The sequence below is a fragment of the Barbus barbus genome, assembly GCF_936440315.1.
Source record: "Barbus barbus genome assembly, chromosome: 47".
NCBI classification, from domain to species: domain Eukaryota; kingdom Metazoa; phylum Chordata; class Actinopteri; order Cypriniformes; family Cyprinidae; genus Barbus; species Barbus barbus.
In genome coordinates, this window is record NC_136725.1 from 18,159,101 (window position 1) to 18,177,026 (window position 17,926).

The following is a 17,926-nucleotide window of genomic DNA, read 5'->3' on the forward strand; positions in this document are numbered from 1 at the left end:
GAAATACCTGGATGACTGTGAAATACTGTGTCCCACAATCAGGATTTACAATATCCGGAAATATCAAGCTTGTTATTTTCACTCCTGGGAAAGCCATGGTATGAAATGTTAAAAGGTCACAGAGAAGTTATGGAAATTCGAAATTTCTATGATCAGTTGGTTTTTTCTAGTTATGCTTGCAGTCTTCTGCTAGAAATTACTTTTTGTGAATGCAATCTATTCAATTATTAAAAAACCTATCGCATGTCCTAGATGTCCTTAGATGTCCTATCTAATGTCCTGTCTTACAGATGACTAGAAAAAAGTATATGGACTATTAAAAACTTTCCATGACTTTAATGACCTTTTAAGGTTTTATTAATTTCCATGACTTTTCCAATATCTAATAAAAAGGCAAAATGTCAGTATAAAAAAATAAATAAATTGTGCGGTGCAGTGCATCTGACTTTTTTTAAAATAGAATGCAAATAAAAATATGATCAATATGGTACGCCGCTCATATTCAACTTGATGAAATACAAACTGAAATTAAATTAAATATAAAAACAAATGTATTTTATTTAAGCTAATTGCTAAGGCAACATTTATCTTTTCTATTTAGTTAAAGTACTAAAACTAAATAAACAAGAACTAAAATTTAATAAACATTTAAATAATAATAATACAATTTAACACAAAATTTAAACTTAAAAAAAATATATATATAATAAAATCTTATTCAAAATATTTACAACTATAATCATATAAATAAATAAAATAACTGGTCATGTGATGACAGTGTACTGCTTTTTTCATCATGTTGGCTTTTCAGTGGCTGCATGGCTTCCTGTTCATTATTTTTGAAACAAAATGTAGTTTGCATTTTTAATCTAATTTTGCGTAAAAATGTCATAACACTGTCCAATCAAAGTGTGTTCCTGTATATTGTATTGGGCCTGTTTTGGCAAACACTCAGTCATCTGGGTTTTAGCATATACAAAGGGAACACATACATGGGCTAATGATTTTACCCCTATTCAAGACAGACATTTAGGATGATGGACAGGCTCAGTATTGCTTTAACTATTTGCCTTGTGTAATTAATATCAGAGGCAGTTGAACTGGTCGATGGCAAACTAACTTCTGACATTTTGTCTCTGAGGTCTCCAAAGGACCCTCACAAATCAATATGCATGTCAATTTTTCTTTTTTAGCTGCTGTTGTTCTCTCTGTTGACCTGAAGAATCAAAAATATTCCCCATCCAGCCTTTTTACACAGCTAAAATTACTCATAAATGAGTCATTCGTTCCAGCTGAAAGAGGATTGATCATTATTCACAGATAATGACCATAATGGTCTACACACAGATGTTTTTGTAAAACTTCAGTTTTAATTGGCTTGCTCTGCTTTAGAGCTTGATTGCTTTTTGAATGAGTCTGTCCTTCTGTGACACCTTTTGGGGAATCAGGAACAGGTTTCATTTCTGTTTGGGAAACAAACACCTTTGCATTAACTGCCCTGTTGATGATCAATAAAACAACTCTCAATCTCAGACCTGCATTGCTGATGCTGGTATAATGATTTATTTAAAGATGGATGGTTAAGGTTATCCACTCTTTCAGATGTGTTGAATTGATCTTGAAAAATTAAAGAGTTTTCTTTAAATAAAACGTCTTTTTTCAGCCCTATTTGCAGAGCATAAATCTTTTAAACCTTTATTTGACTGTATAATTCATATTATGAGATTTAAATTCAAATGTTCTCTCCCTCAGGACAAACCTAATACTAGCATATGAGTCAAATAGTTGCAGTATGATAAATTATTATTAAATAGCACCACGAAATGTCAACAGAGTGGGAAAAAAACACAACAAAATCAAACTTTACAGAGCTCAAGCAACCAAACACCCACTTCCCCCGATGGACGGCTTGATCACGCGTGATGAAAGCCGATGAGCTGCAAATCCCCGTCTCCTTCTCCTGATGAGGTCTGACATACCTCACGGCATGATACCTGCTCGCTAACCAAACGCTGACAATTACCATCTGTAATTAATTGTCATTTGTATTATGCACATGAGGACGGTACAATAATTGTTCATGATTGCACAATCACAGACTAATTAGGTTGACTTTATCAGCATTTAAAAAAAACGAAGAGATGGAGAGAGAATAAGTGGGGGTTTTTCTTCACCTTCTGGAAGTTATTGGACTCATATATAGTGTATAATGTATATATTCTCGATCCTTATTTAGTATTATTCTAGTATTTATTTATTTATTTATTTTGTTTATTTATTGCAGTGTTTATTCTGTTTGTTTTTATTGTTTGTGTTTGTTGATTATTGTGTGTTAATTGTGAGCTGACTGTAGCATGGGTGATGGCCCAAGACAAATTTCCCACATGTGGGACAATAAAGTTTACCTTACCTTACCTTGCCTTAATAACAACTGAGCAGCATTTTAACCAACCAGATTTCAAAATTTTTGCATGCCAACACAATGCTAATGTGCATTAGCACGTTACTAAGGTGTTGTGAAATCTCTATGATATTAATGTAAGTTATGACACAGTTTCCTGCCTCGGGGAGAACCCCCTGGTCTTGCGCCACCACTTTAGGGGTCTCATGTACAGCAGGCCAACAGGTAACACGTTGGACGCAGCCGCCATCAGACCCAGCAGTCTCTGAAACTGCTTGATAGTGAGTGACTGGCCCGATGGGAAGTACCCGGTACTGGTAAGCTTCGCCCCCGAAAGCAAACCTCAGGAACTTCCTGTGAGAGGGAAGGATGGAGACGTGGGAGTATGCGTCTTTTAGATCGATTGCGACAAACCAGTCCTCGGACCTGATTTGAGACGCGACCTGTGAGCGTGAGCATCTTGAACTTCAGTCTGCTGACTGAGCGGTTCAGAGATGCTGCAGATCTAAAATGGGACGAGACTGAGACGTGCGCTTGCTGGAGACCGAAGCGCCCTGAAGCACCGTAGGTGGCAGGGTTGGCAGAACGATCTCCACATGTCTAAGGCACGTAGGCATCGCCGCGTGACCTTGATCATGCGAAGTGGTTTCCCCTCGGGGAGAACCCTTTGGTCTTGAGCCACCACTGTAGGGGTCTCATGTACAGCAGGCCAATAGATATCACGTTGGACGCAGCTGCCACCAGACCCAGCAGTATCTGAAACTGCTTGACAGTGAGTGACTGGCTTTCTTTCACCCTCCTGACTCTTGTGAGGATTGACTCGATCCGAGCAGGAGACATACGTGCCTGCACCGTGGTCGAATCCTCACCACCCCCAGATAAGTGGTTCTCTGTAATGGAGAAAGCACACTTTTCTTGGGGTTCAGTCTTAACCCCAACACTTTTAAGCGAGCGAGAACAACATCTCAATGTTGAGCCGCCTTCCGCTCTGATTGAGCGAGAATCAACCAATAGTCGATGTAATTGAGTATGCGGACGCCCCGTAGCTTCAGCGGAGCTAACGCGGCGCCCACACACTTGTAAAAGTGCGGGGTGAGAGTGCTAGGCCGAAGGGAAGTACCCGATATTGGTAAGCTTTGCCCCTGAAAGCAAAGACCAGGAACTTCCTGTGAGTGGGAAGGATGGAGACATGGAAGTATGCATCCTTTAGATCAACGTGTCAAACCAGTCCTCGGACTTGATCTGAGATACTTACCTGAGCATCTTGAACTTCAGTCTAGCAGACTGAGCGGTTCAAATGATGCAGATCTAAAAAGGGACGCAATCCTCCATCCTCCTTGGAACTATGAAGTACCGGCTGTAGAACCCGGACTCTCTTCGTAAGGAGGACCCACCTTGATGGCTTCCTTCCTTAAGAGAGTATCTACCTCTTGTTCCGTTACTAGAGCCTGCTCGGGGCCCACTAACGTGGAATTACCCCCGTTGAATTGAGGTGGACGAGAATCGAACTGGATTCTGTAGCCTCTCTCTACAGTGCGCAGGACCCATCGAGACACATTTGGCAGTAGTTTCCACGCTGCAAAATAGTCTACTAAGGGAACCAGTCTCTCAAGACTGGCCTCTGGTGTAACCGGAGCGGCTACCGGCAGGGAACGACCGAACTAGCTGCTCTAGAGACCCCCGAAGGGGTGGCGAGCATCTCAGCTCCGCTATGGTACCGGGCAGAAGAGACTGAGATGTACGCTCGCTGGAGACCGCTGCGCCCTGAAGCACCATTGGTGGCAGGGTTGGCAGAACGATCTCCTGAGGGCACTGGGGGAAGACGAGCACCGTATGCTGCGGTGAATCGTGCTCTACCCCAGCGGGGCTACCCTCATAAGCCCTGATCCCACTCACATCATGGCTTCTTGGCCGAAGACCTCTTCACCTGCTTGGCTGGGAGGTGCTTGACCGCGCACCCTTCTTACCACCACGACCCGCTCCAGCGGGGGCGAGCTTGCCTATACGAGGAGCCAGCACGCGGCAGGGGCTGCTCTCACCCAGCAGCCCCGTAAGCTAGAGAGCGGCGAGGGAGAAACCCCCGCATTCATCCAACTCCTTGAGCAGGTCAGCCTGGCATGCCCGCAACACCACCATGGCGTGCAGACATAAGCCAGCCCGACCTGCTGCCGTGTACCCCTTGCCTTCAGAGACGACGCAGCATCATGGGACAGATAGTTCGCAAGCGTCTGTTCCACATGCGGCATCGCTCTGTGACTGCGCTCACTCGTCCCCATCACATACCGTAGTAATCAAGAGGGGACGAAGAGGCGGGCCGAATTGATTTCCCTACGACCTCGACATCTCAGTGTGGAGGTCGGGGAAAAAAAAGGCAGGCTCGGACGTGGAGGCGAGTCTGAAACTGCAGAAAACGCAGAAAACCCTCTCTGCGGTTCGATAAGCCACTCCACAAGCTCCTCATATTGGGGTGACAGAGTGGGTGCAACATGCTCGACGCTTCCCATGTCAACCTCCTCGGAGGAAGACACGAGAAACGCCGACACCGCTGCCCGAGGGGAAGTAACCGCGAGGCGGGCTTCCGAACTCGAGGAGCGGTCATGGGATCTGACAGGTGAGGATGGAGATAGAGACTCGCTCGTCTCCGATCCCTCCATCAGATCCCGCCGCGAACCCCACGAGCGCCGCCTCTGCGGAAGCGGGCAGCGCTGCAGGGAACGCCAACACACACAAGCTGTGTGTATCCCCCGCATACACAAAAAACATCTGCAGGGAGGAACACACAGCTCGTATTGCGCTTCTCCCATATTCCAAACCTTAAACTGGCTCTTCTTAGCCATAGCTAAAGACAGACAACAGTAAATAAGACTGACAGAAACATAGAGCGCTTGCTGAATGACAAAAAGCTGACGCCGGTTTCACCGCACGTGCTTTTATACCAGCTGGTCATTACGTCACCTCGCCCGTGACGTCCCTCCCATCCTTTGGACAGATTTCATTGGTATTCAGAGCCGGTTACGCTGTAGGCGTTCCCCAAAGGGTCTCCTGACGCAGCTCGAGTTCCTGAAGAGGAAGCTTAGTTTCTCCATCATTGAAAATCAGCCTCACCAATTTCATCAGAAGTTGCTTTTTGGAGAGGTGTATGTCAGAGTCAGACTATGATGTATGGTGCTATGCAGACATGTAAAAATATGATCAATCATTCCAGCTGGCTAAAATGATAAAATTAAAATCAATGCAAATGCAGAGAAATATGGTGGCTTATAAAATTCACTGGCCTTATATATGGAGAAATATATGAGACATCAATCTCAAAGGTCTCAATTACATCTTTGACACGGCCTGTGGTTCTGCTGACCCACAGACCAGCTGTTGTCTGTTTGTGTATTTTATGTTCTACATAAATTATCAGCCATTGAGAAAGCACACGAGCAGACGCTCCATCAACAGCTGTTATTGACACGGGGCACTTTGCAACTAGACTTAAAGATAAATCACTGTGTGCTTATTGACATTTAGAAAATGCCGGTACAGGTCGACCCGCACGCTGGCGGCATACAAAGCTGTGTTCTTCCTAATCCATTTCCTCACGAGCATGTTTTACTGTTTCATTTTCACTGGGGGATTTACATGGATTCATTTGGAAATCGTCAGACTGAAACAGAGATGTCAATGACTGCACAGATAAAAGAGTGGCATTTCCCCAACATGATGAAAACAGAGCACCAAATCTCAGAGAGATCCTCTATCACGCTGACTTTTAAAAATCTTCTAAATAAAAAGGTTCAACCTTTTAAATTCCCCATTGATTTAGGTGCTGTTCTTCTGTGCCTTTGGGTTTTGGGGTTTTAATTAAAGTAAAGGGTATGAGGCCTTTTTAAATGAAGGTTTAGCTTTTAAAAGCCAGGGTGAGAGCAGTGCTTCTAGGAATGAGTGCTGTGTTCGTGGCTTATATTTTTTTAATGGACTGAGGTTAAATAATTTCCTCATTGTCTGCACAGATGTACTCTTGGCTTGAAACAAAATTCTTTGAAAAGGAAATTACCTGGGCCGCTGCCATCTAATGCCAAAGATTGGTTGTGCAGTGGCGAAACTGCTTCAACATTTCTAAAACGGTGTGGAAAAATCATAAGTCGATTTCAAATGAATCTCTAATCAGATGTCTGGAAGTGCAGAATGAATCAAATTGGTTTCCAAGGCTACAAACTGTTTCACTACAGTTAAAAAAAAAACCCAGTTTAAAAAACACCCAGTTCAATATTGCCAGACTCACATTCACTTGGTTTGTTTGGATGGTTCATTTAAGTCAATTGAATCAGTTCAACTCAATCATTCAAAAGTTCATTATTCATTCCCATACACATTGGGTTTCTGTAACTTGTGTTTGTTTCTTCAAAAGCTAATCCAGATTTTGTCTCAGGCTGTGGAAATGTCAGTATGTGCTCCAGGTCAATGTGTGTGTGTGTGTGTGTGTGTGTGTCAGTGCAAGCCAAGAGAGTCTATTTGTTCAGTGGGTCATGGTCGCACTATTGGGTTAAACATGGGTTTAATTGTGCATCAAAATGGATTATAGGACTTCTGGCCATATGTTCCACCATGGAGCGGCTACAGATCAGGACTGGCAACTGGAAAGTTTTTTGTTCGAGCCTCATGTGGAGTGAGCCATCATGAGCCTTTGAGCAAGGCACTTTGCATAATTCTTGTGCCAGATGAAAAAATGCAAATTAATATGACCACTAACAACTAGTTTTTTCCATATATTATAAAACACCTTTTTCCAAGGCAACTGTTCCTGTAATACTGTACATGTGCTGCATGTCACTTTGGATAAATGTGTCTGCTAGATAGCTGCTTAATTTGCAGAGCATTATTAGTAATTTTTGTGCTGATTTGGGGAAATTTGTGGAATTATGTTAAATTGATTTAAATATGATTATATAAACAGAGCTGAGAGCAATACAGTGTTATTGGTAGGAAAAAAGTAAGTGTGTGTGTGTGTGTGTGTGTGTGTGAGTGTGTGCGCGTGTTTTTTTGACATATGAGGACACAAATTTGTATAATGACATGGGAATGACATGGTTTAGAAAATACGGTTTGCACAGTATAGAAACCATTACGCCTATGGAATGTCCCCACAATTCACAAAAACAAACATGTGTGGTGTGTGTGTATCTTTCCATTTCACAAAAGGTTCTTTATCGTGAAAAAAGCATCTTTAGATCTTTATACTACAAAGAGTGGAAACCTTATTTTTTAAGTGTATTTAATTTTATTATTATTATATATATATATATATATATATATATATATATATATCAATCAATCAATCAAACTTTATTACAGACTCAAAGTCCAGATTTAAAAAGACAATGAACAACATATACAACCCATATAATCCATCATAAACATACAGAGTTACAAAATACACCAGTACCAGGCTGGTGTATTTTATATATTATAAAATTTCTAAATGTCAAATGTTTCTGTAGAAATGTTCTGCAAGCCCAGATTCCTTATACATTATTATTTTTCCAAGCTATAAGGAAGCTGAAGGCAATATTTCTTAGGCAAATAACATTTTTATAATGGAAAATGTAGAAGATGCTGGAGTACTTAAAGCAAAAGATCAAAAAGCCAGGTTGTTACCATTGATTTCCTGTAGCCTTCCTGTAGCTCAAATAGTAGAGCATGGCGCTAGCAACGCCAAGGTCATGGGTTCGATTCCCAGGGAAAGCAAGAGCTGATAAAACTGTAACTTGAATGCAATGTGAGTCGCTTTGGATAAAAGCATCTGCTAAATGCATAAATGTAAATTATTTCTACTGACTTAAACACCCTAGAATATGATGTTTGGGGTATTAAGCAATGCTCAGAATGGCCCTAGACCATGTTACGGTATGAAATAATCATGAGCCATGTAGCAAAGCTGTCTTTAAAGCATCTTCTTTCAGTATTTTTGCAGTGACAGGTTTCACATAGGCCACTAAACAATTTATCAGATTGGATTTTCACGTTTCCCAGGAAACTCCAGACACTCGCACAAGTGAAGATGAGCAACATAAACTTGCATCTACTGTTTTCATGATGACTGTTACACCCACGCAAAAAAGTTTATTCTCCAAAACAACACAGATGTCTCATCAATGTCAAAAACTCTTCTCTAACATGTAAATATGCATATCGCAGTGCAGGTTTATGCAAGCGTAGCTTCTGAGTTAAGTGCATTTGGTTTTCCCTTCAAGCAATTCTCCTCCAATCAGAAGTGCTCATTTTCATTCAGGTGGCATCCGGATAAACTAAACAAATAATTCTGCTCTGGTATTCGGGATTTTGTGAAAGGCCCTGCCCTCACCTCGGGGGCACCAATCACAGCAGACGGCCACCGGATGAGTGATTAGACGCCAAGCTTGATTTGACCTTCAGGGTTTGTGTTGGCAAGCTTTCAAAAAAAAAAAAAAGAAAGAGCGTGACATGATCTCTTGATCTCTCTCCCTTAGACAACAACACATTTTTTTGATTGCCTGCACATACAAGATTCACTCCCTCTGAATAGAAAACAGCTCTGAATGATTCTTTTCAGACAGTTTAAAACGTCTTTTTACTTTTAGCACTTGATATAGTTTTATATTTCCTCTGCTAAGACAGTGAAGTGATTGATTCAGTTTGTCAGACTATGATGAGTGCTTGTGAGCAACTGTACTAAATGATCATCACAGGTTATTGCGTTCAATACAAACACCGTTTAAAGTTCTACTTTCCAGTCCCATGGCCGTGGGTGATTCCCCTTAAACTTGTTCATGGCATATATATATATATATATATATATATATACTGTATATTAAAAAGTGAAACAACACCACAGTTACTTTTTACCAGCTGCAAACTAAAAGTAGGCCTATGATAGGAATGACTCTCACTTATTAGTTTAAAACAATCATGTTTTCTTGTCAAAAATGTTAATCTCAACTCTAACTCTGTGATCCCTGGACCACAAAACCAGTTATAAGTAGTACAGATATATTTGTAGCAATAGCCAACAATACATTGTAGATTAGATTAGATTAGATTAGATTAGATTCAACTTTATTGTCATTTATGCAGAGTACAAGTACAGAGCTAATGAAATGCAGTTAGCATCTAACCAGAAGTGCAAGAATATAGTGTTTTATATACATATAAGTGCAGAGTAAATGAAGATAAGATTTACAGAATGTACAGTGGAATTGCTATATACAGTATTGAGCAGAGTATATACAGAATATAAAATAGGAATGCAATGTAGGGATTGTATGTACATATGAACAGAGCAATGTAGATTATATAGATTACAGATTATATATACACATTATGAACAGCAGAAACGTGAGAACAGTGGTAATAAATAAATACAGCTGGATGAGTGTGCAAAGTATTGATAGAACAATGTATTCTATGCAAAATAGCAGTAGTGCAATATTTTAGAAATAGTTTACTGTGCTTGTACAGTAACAACTTTAGACAGTTTATAGTGTAATGACTTTGACAATGTGCAGTCTGTGCAAAATATGAGTAGTGCAAATGCATGTGTGTAAAGTACTGTGACCAGTGCAGTAATAAGCAGGTGCAGGTTAGATTGGTGGTGTGGCGTTCAGAAGTGTCACAGCCTCGGGGAAGAAGCTCTTCCTGAGCCTACTAGTGCGAGAGCACTAGGATACATTATCGATTTTTTTATGGCAAAAAATCATTACATTACATTTACATTTATTCATTTAGCAGACGCTTTTATGCAAAGCCACTTAAAATTGAGGAATACAATATTCATTATAAAGAGGCAAATAGACAGGAAGTGCTTGCAATACAAAGTGTCAGAGTAAATACTAGCTAGACAGATGTTAAGGAAAGAAAGCAAAACATTGTTTAACATTGACAGAAGAGATGAGTTTTCAGGTGCCGCTTGAAAATTTTCAAGGATTCAGCATTCCAGATAGGGGAGGGAAATTCATTCCACCAGCCAGGAATGTGAATGAAAATGTTCTGGAAAGTGATATTTTACATTACACATCATTATGATATTAAGTAAAGATCATGTTCCATGAAGATATTTTGTAAATTTCCTACTGTAGAAATATAAAAACGTAATTTTTGATTAGTAATATGCATTGCACTTCATTTGGACAACTTTAAAGGCGATTTTTAAAGTTAAAAAAAAAAAATTGCACCTTTAGATTCCACATCCTAATATTGTTCTATCTTAACAAACCATACATCAATGGAAGGTGAAGGCTAATTTATTCAGCTTTCAGATGATGTATAAATGTCAATTTCAAAAAATTGAACCCTATGACTGGTTCTGTGGTCAAGGGTCACATAGATTTGAATCATATTATGGAACGTCTGTCTTTATAAACTACACATGCAACAAAAGAATTAAATAGCGTATTTTTTGGTACATTAATATCACTGGTATGTATCACTCCATATATACACATACCATATATAAACACACACCATAAAGTACTGGCTCATAAGAGTAATTTGTTTTTGAATTGGACCACCCTGGTCGCTTTGTATTTTTGTTTACTGGTACAGCCTGCAAATGGAACTCATTAGAAATATGCTTCTAGCCATTATTTTGCAGTAGACATCTTCTTATTGCATCACATTCAATGCAGACAGCTCAGGTAAAATATGTTTTTTAGGAGCTGAAGCTTCAGTGGGGGGGGAGCACCGCTCATGGAAAGCAGTGCAAGAAACATTGACCCACAGTGTGAATACAGACAGCTTGACAACGATCAGAACAATTAAATATATATGCCATTACTGCACTGAGAAAATTACGATTTTAAGGACCAAAGGTTTTAGGGAGGAAACGACTGATAGTCTCATAAAAGGGATAGTTCACCTAAAAATGAAAATTCTGTCATCCTTTACTTGCATTGCAAACCCGTATGACCATATGTGGTTGTTTTCCTCCCACAAAGCTGTTGTGTAATGTAGTGCTTTTTTTTTGTTGTTGAACTATCCCTTCAAGTGTCAGCGAAGAGCTGAACTAGCATTTCAAGCACCATAAACAGCCTTCCAACAAAAATCCTTTAAAGATAAAAGATCAACAAATCACCTTAAAAACATTACATGACACATCCACCCTCCTTGTAGCACTTGGCTCTGAATGCGAACGCACTGCAATTACACCTTACAGTAAGGTGCACACAGCCGACTCTCTGAAAATCAATCATTTGGGATTGTTTTTTACAGTTTTAATGGGTTCCTGTGACCTTGCACCTTGTATTCTTTGGAGTGGAAAGCACTTCAGACTTCAGCCTGTCGATTTTCCGAATTTAGAAATAAGTTGTGGCCAAATCATCTGGGTCAAAAGAGACCCAGGCAAAAAGTTTAGAACTGGGAACTTCAGGCATTTATCCAGAAGGAAAGATATGCTTTTGAAATAAATGTCTCCATCGTTTTGATATATGCGATGGCTGTTCGTGACAGTGGCAGTTTGTGGGTGAGCTGTTCTGTGCTGTGGATGATATCAGACGCCCGGCTTGCATTAGTCTGTCCACTTTATGGCTGCAGCCAGCGCTTTCCTTCCTCTTATCTGGCGAGAGTTCAGAAGTGACGGATGCATTAGGACATGCACTAGTAGCTTTCAAGAGCTTAAATCCATTTGCTGGATTATCACTTTGAGTCCCTGTGTAATGACATGGCTCAACCCCAAACATCTTCCAGGATGTCGGACACGAAGGGTCGTTTTTTAACACGACCCACGTGGCCCTTTTTAAAACGCCAACACTGCTAACATTTGCATTTTTCATCAAGCGAACAGAATCTAACTAATCGAATGTACATCTAACTCCTTCCTGTTATCATCAAACAGAAAAGCATGGTGCTAATATTGCCAAGGTCATGGGTTTGAATTCCCATGGAAAGCAAGAACTGATTAAATGTATACCTTAAATGCAATGTACTGTAATTGGCTTTGGATGAAAGCATCTGCAGAGTGCAAACTCTTGTATTAGGTTCAAATTCTGGGTACTATTTTTATGGAGGTCTAATTAGATTTAGTACATTTCACCAAAAATCACACTATGAAAACAAACAAACAGGAAAAACAATACATTTTTAACACCGATACACATTCAGACATTGAAAAAAATTTATATGAAAATATAATTTTTAAAACAATAATTTTTTTATTTGTTTTACAAATTATGAATATGAAACAAAAATAGTTTTTAGAACTTTAACCTTTTAAACAAAGTAAGTATGGAAAACGCTCAAACAATCAGGATTATTATAGTTAACTAAAACTACAACTGAAACTAAAAGCATAACAAATTAATTACTTCAAATAAATATTATCTGAAATATAAAATATAAAAAAAAAATTGTTTAATTCAGCTAGTTGCTGAATTGTTTTAATTTAGTTTAACTTATACTAAAATAACTAAAATAAATATTAATAACTATATAGAAATATATTTAAAAAACTATTAAAAATGACAAAAACACAACAAAATTACTAAAATTTTAACTAAAATGGAAAATATAAAAATGGATCCGAAATATTAATAAAGGTATCTCAATGTTACTACCACAAACAACAGAGAATGACGCTTGTAACGTCAAGATCATGGGTTCAGGGGATCAATTTCCAATTAAATGCACTTTCTTTTGATTAAAGGTGTCTGCCAAATGGGTATGTAATAAATACCATTAGTGGCTCAACATCAAGTTTTTATTTCAGGTCATGCAAATGCATTTAAACTGATCCACAATGCAATGTGAGGGCTAAACCAACCTTACTTGAAGTTTCAAGAAACTGACTCACAAAATAAACTCCCAGAAGTGCCCAAAAGCCTCGTAGCCTTCAGAATCACTTGTGTTTTGTCAGCCAAAAATATTCCTCCCACTTACAAGAGGCTCAATAATAGTGCAAATCTCTTTAACATCTATTTGAGATATTCAAAGACGTGTTTGCCCGTTGAAATGTGAGTGCCTTACTTCCAGGACATTAATGCTCTGCAATTGAATAACAGAAGAAGAAGTCAATATTAAGGGGGGTGGCGGGGCTATCTTGCCCTGAACTCAGGTTACCTTCTGTTTCATCATTTTTTTCAGTTCGCTTGTTTGAATTTGTGTGTGCGCGTGTGCGTTTGCGAAAGAAACTGAAGGAGAGAAATAATGAAGCCTGTCTTCGCATCATGAGGCCTTTCCCATGCCGCATTACTCTAGTGCCATCAGACGGCAAGGGAGGCCATCAGCAGCCTTGCATCTGTACGACTCTGCTAATTATTCTCCTGCCTTTATTAGACTACAGCCATCAGAGAGAGAAGGGGAAAGACATCATCTCCAGCCTAATTCTCTCCCTCGCTCTATCTATTTCCCGTCAGACTCTGGTCTGAATGAGGCCGCTTGCTTTTATCACACAGATTACTTCACAGGGTGACTCCAAGCCATTAAATTCTTATCTGTGTCAGAGCTGAAATATGATGTTTACGGTCCTGTCTGGCTATTAGTGTTAGAATTGAGATCTCATATCCACGGCAGGCTCGGTAGACACTGCGGAATTGATTAGGTGACCATGTCGCTTGATTTGAACGTGAAAGCTGTATAACACACCAAATGATGCACACTGGGCATTAAGACGAACATTAAGCCTAATTATTACAGTCTGTGTGTCTGTGCGCAAATATGAAGCAATATCTCCGCCTGATGACATTTTGTCAAAGATAAGCTCATTAAACACTAAATTAGACAATTCAACCCTAAACTCTGGACTTTTGGATTTCAGGGTATTGAATGGTATAGCCTACCTATCTGTCTGGGATGATCATGTGCCATATTTTCCATATTGCTGTATATATTCAGCTCCAGTGATGGTCCATCTGCGCCACCTCATGGCCGACGTGCGTTACTGCATCTATATTAATAATAATAGTGGATGTTATGGAATCAGATACATATTTTAAGTGTAATGTTTACATACAGTTTATATGTACCATATGTTAATCAATTCATATGGTATGTTTTATATTTATTTAAAGACTTGAAGGAATAAAAAAAGCATTACTGCTAGGCTACTACTTTATGTATTAACACACACATACATATTAAGATAATATATCAATATAATATAGTAAGACACACCAGTCTGCAATATCAAGCCGCGAAACGAGCGTTTTGTACAGCTAAACATAGCTGGAAGCGTCGCACATAAAATTCACAAATGCTCTTACGGGTCTTTGAACTAAAGCGCGCGTTCTGTTGTTTCCATGGAGTTCACGTATCAACGTGTGCCGCTGACTTTCCTTCACTGTTGCGCCGCGCCGGTATTTACGACACTTTCGTTCGGAAGTTGGCAGTATGCGGGTACACATGTTGAGTGCGGCGTGCGTTTCTGCATTCAGAGTCCTGACTCGAGTTTGTGTGTCATCGCAGCGGGTTAAATCACTCCTACCGGTGTTTACAGCCCACAACTTCTCTCTCTTCATTCCGTGTACCTCTGTGCTCGCCAAAGGTTTGATGTCAAGACGACCTCACAATAGGAAGATGTCACAGTCCTTGGCGCAGCGGATGGTCTGGGTAGATCTGGAGGTAAACAGCGGCAGATAAACACAATAAACAGGAAAATATATTGTTTAAAAGATTTCACCGAGTCGCCTTTAAGTCATTATCAAGATTTTTTTTATTCAACGAAATGTTAGGCCTAACGTTACATGACTAAATTAGTTTGACAGTTGGTTTTATGCTGGATGCTGAATGAATTTGCATGGGGTTTTATGTAAAATATTGAAAATAAACGATCAGCTTATATAGCAAGTCCAGCACAATCTGTGCATGTCAAAAAGATTTTGACTCGTCACTGCAGCTGATGACCAGCTGACATGCTTGTTTACCAGTTTTTGCACATAGTTTTCGGTTTTGGTTCCACCCTACGCAGGAATGTTTATCCAGGAACTCTTTACAGATAAATATTGGCTGAAGTCCTCACAGTGATTGTGCAGTTATAAAATTGACAAGTTTTCAGTGTTGCATATTAATGCCACTGTACTTCCTGTTTCAGATGACAGGGCTGGATATAGAGAAGGACCAGATTATTGAGATGGCTTGCATCGTCACGGATTCTGATCTGAACATCATTGCAGAGGTGGGTTTGTATTTTTTCCATTGCATAAACCGCATAAGTCCCACGCAATCGGAATTAGAGTTAGTTTTGAGGGTGATCTACATACTAGTGTACATCTATAAATTGACATAATTGGCTTCTTAGTTAAGTTTATTTATAAAGCACATTTAAAGCAACAAATACTGTACCAAAGTAGAGCTGATCAATTATGTTAGCTTAATTCCTATCATGTCTGTTTCTATGTATGTTGTGCTATATATATGACCTCTCCCAAATACCACCTGCATGTAATGTCATATATGTCTCACCCCAATAAAAAATAATGTTTTAAAGCTAGAAGATTGTTGGTTGTTGTTGTTGTTAGGGGCCAAATCTGATAATCAACCAACCAGACGAGCTGCTCGATGGCATGTCAGACTGGTGCAAAGAGCATCATGGGAAGGTGAGTAGTACAGATCGATGCACCTGCTGAGTGTTTCCAGTTTGTGTGAACGAGCCTGTCAGTGCTTGATGTGTGATTGTGTTCCTGTTTGATGTGCCAGTCAGGGTTGACTCAGGCTGTCAGGGACAGTCACATCACTCTCCAGCAGGCGGAGTATGAATTCCTGTCTTTCATCCGACAGCACACGCCACCTGGACCGTGTCCTCTCGCAGGTAACCAACCACACGAGCTGCTATTGTTTCTTTTGCATGTTGCAGGTATAAAATATTATGGAAGCTTATTTCTGCCATGGAATACAAAAAAAACTAAAAAGATAATGTGACTTTTGGTTTCACAATTCTGACTTTTTTTCCTCATAAATGCGAGTTTACATCTTAATTTTTCTTCAGAATTGCATTTACGTAACTCACATTTACATCTTACTATTTTGACATTTCTTCTCAGTTTACATCTCGCTGTCTTGACCTTTTTTTCCAGAATTCTGACTTTTTTGGCACAAATGTGACTTTTTTTCCTTCAGAATTGCAAGTTTTAGACTTGTAATTGCGAGTTTACTGTACATCTCCCAATTCAGACTTTATTCTTCAGAATTGCAAGCTATAAACTCGCATTTGTGAGTTTGCATCTTATGACTTTTTCTTATTCTTTATTTCTTAGTTTACTGTACATCTCAGACTCATTTTTTACATCTCACAATTTGGACTGTATTCTGAAGTTCTGGGAAAAAAGTCTGAATTGTGATATATGAACTTCCTTATGCCTCAGAGAGTTTGTTGGGTATTTTATCCACAGGAAACTCTGTTCATGCCGATAAGAAGTTTCTGGATAAGTACATGCCGCAGTTCATGCGACATCTGCACTATCGCATCATAGACGTGAGCACCATTAAAGAGCTGACCAGGTATTTTCCCCATTTAGGTTTAATCAGATGACCGAACGACCACTGTTGCCACATTAATGCATGCATGCGAGCTTCAGCATGAACTAGAGAGACTATTTTCAAAAGTCCAGGAAGTAGGTGGTGATGTCAAAAATACTTTATCCTTTTTTTTCCCCCAATTTCTTGCCTAGGCGATGGTATCTAGACGAGTACAGTCTCGCACCGAAGAAAAAATCATCACACAGGTCTGTGTACATCACACAGCTGTATTATTGAATGCCACGTTTAGCATAGCAAAGAATCCTTTGATATACTCCTTAAATATTTAAGCATAAAGAAGAGCTGTTTTGTCTAATCTCCGAATAATGTTGTGTCCGTTTGAATTTTCAGAGCTCTGGAAGACATCCAGGAGAGCATAAAAGAACTGAAGTTTTACAGAGCGAATGTTTTCAAAGTGAAGGAGAAGAGACAAATAATCCAAAATGGTGATAAGACATCTGTGATCTAATCTCCAAGGGTGGTTTTAGAGTCTCGTGCCGAATTCTCACATTTGGATGAAAGCCTGTGCGAATACTTACTTGAGCGAATGAGAGAGCAAAGCTTCACGTAGATGTTTAGTGTTTTACTTGTTGATTCTGCAGCTTAGTTTAAAAAGAGAGAGCAATCCAACAAGTTCAAAACTATGCAAATAGCTCATTGTTTTGAAAAAGTTCCTTTTTATCCCTTGTGTTCCACTTTAGAAATCGGATTTGTTGCTGGATCATGTCAGTTTGTAGTAATGAAACAAAAGTTGTATTACATAAGTTCTTCAGTCTGAGAGTGTTTTCATTACACCCCTTGTTTTTTTTTAAATAAAAATAATTTTTTGCTGTCTTTGGAGGGTATTTAATGTGATTTTGCTGAAAATTTGTTGTTGACCTGCAACTACAGTAACCTCAATCATACGGCAGATGGCAATATACAGTCAGGTAATATCTCGAGCACGTTTGTCGAGTGAAAATATCACGTCTTTGAAACCTTATATTCAGGTTAAGTATTTGCGTAAAAGGATATTAAATGAGGAAAAATAGGGAGGATATTTTATTATCTGGAATTAAA

General features: G+C 39.4%; 1 protein-coding gene across 2 annotated transcripts; it reads left to right on the forward strand.

Annotated features, from left to right (window-relative positions):
• The first annotated feature begins 14,731 nt into the window (after positions 1-14,731).
• LOC306865622 (oligoribonuclease, mitochondrial-like) lies at positions 14,732-17,720 on the forward strand. Of its 2 annotated transcripts, none has more exons than XM_079410342.1 (7): positions 14,732-14,974; positions 15,444-15,527; positions 15,871-15,948; positions 16,049-16,160; positions 16,741-16,849; positions 17,020-17,073; positions 17,219-17,720. In XM_079410342.1, exons 1-7 carry the CDS (start codon positions 14,744-14,746, stop codon positions 17,334-17,336), a joined length of 786 nt encoding a protein of 261 aa, XP_079266468.1. In that variant the 5' UTR covers positions 14,732-14,743; the 3' UTR covers positions 17,337-17,720. The 2 variants fall into 2 exon arrangements, with proteins under 2 accessions (XP_079266468.1, XP_079266469.1); XM_079410343.1 differs by having other exon boundaries at positions 16,741-16,823; positions 17,219-17,701.
• The last annotated feature ends 206 nt before the right edge of the window (positions 17,721-17,926 follow it).

Coding starts and splice junctions, on each gene's coding strand:
- LOC306865622 (XM_079410342.1), top strand. CDS start 14,744: ATGCGGGTACACATGTTGAGTGCGGCGTGCGTTTCTGCATTCAGAGTC. Junction 14,975..15,443: donor TGGTCTGGGTAGATCTGGAG/GTAAACAGCGGC, acceptor TTCCTGTTTCAG/ATGACAGGGCTGGATATAGA. Junction 16,850..17,019: donor ACCATTAAAGAGCTGACCAG/GTATTTTCCCCA, acceptor TTTCTTGCCTAG/GCGATGGTATCTAGACGAGT.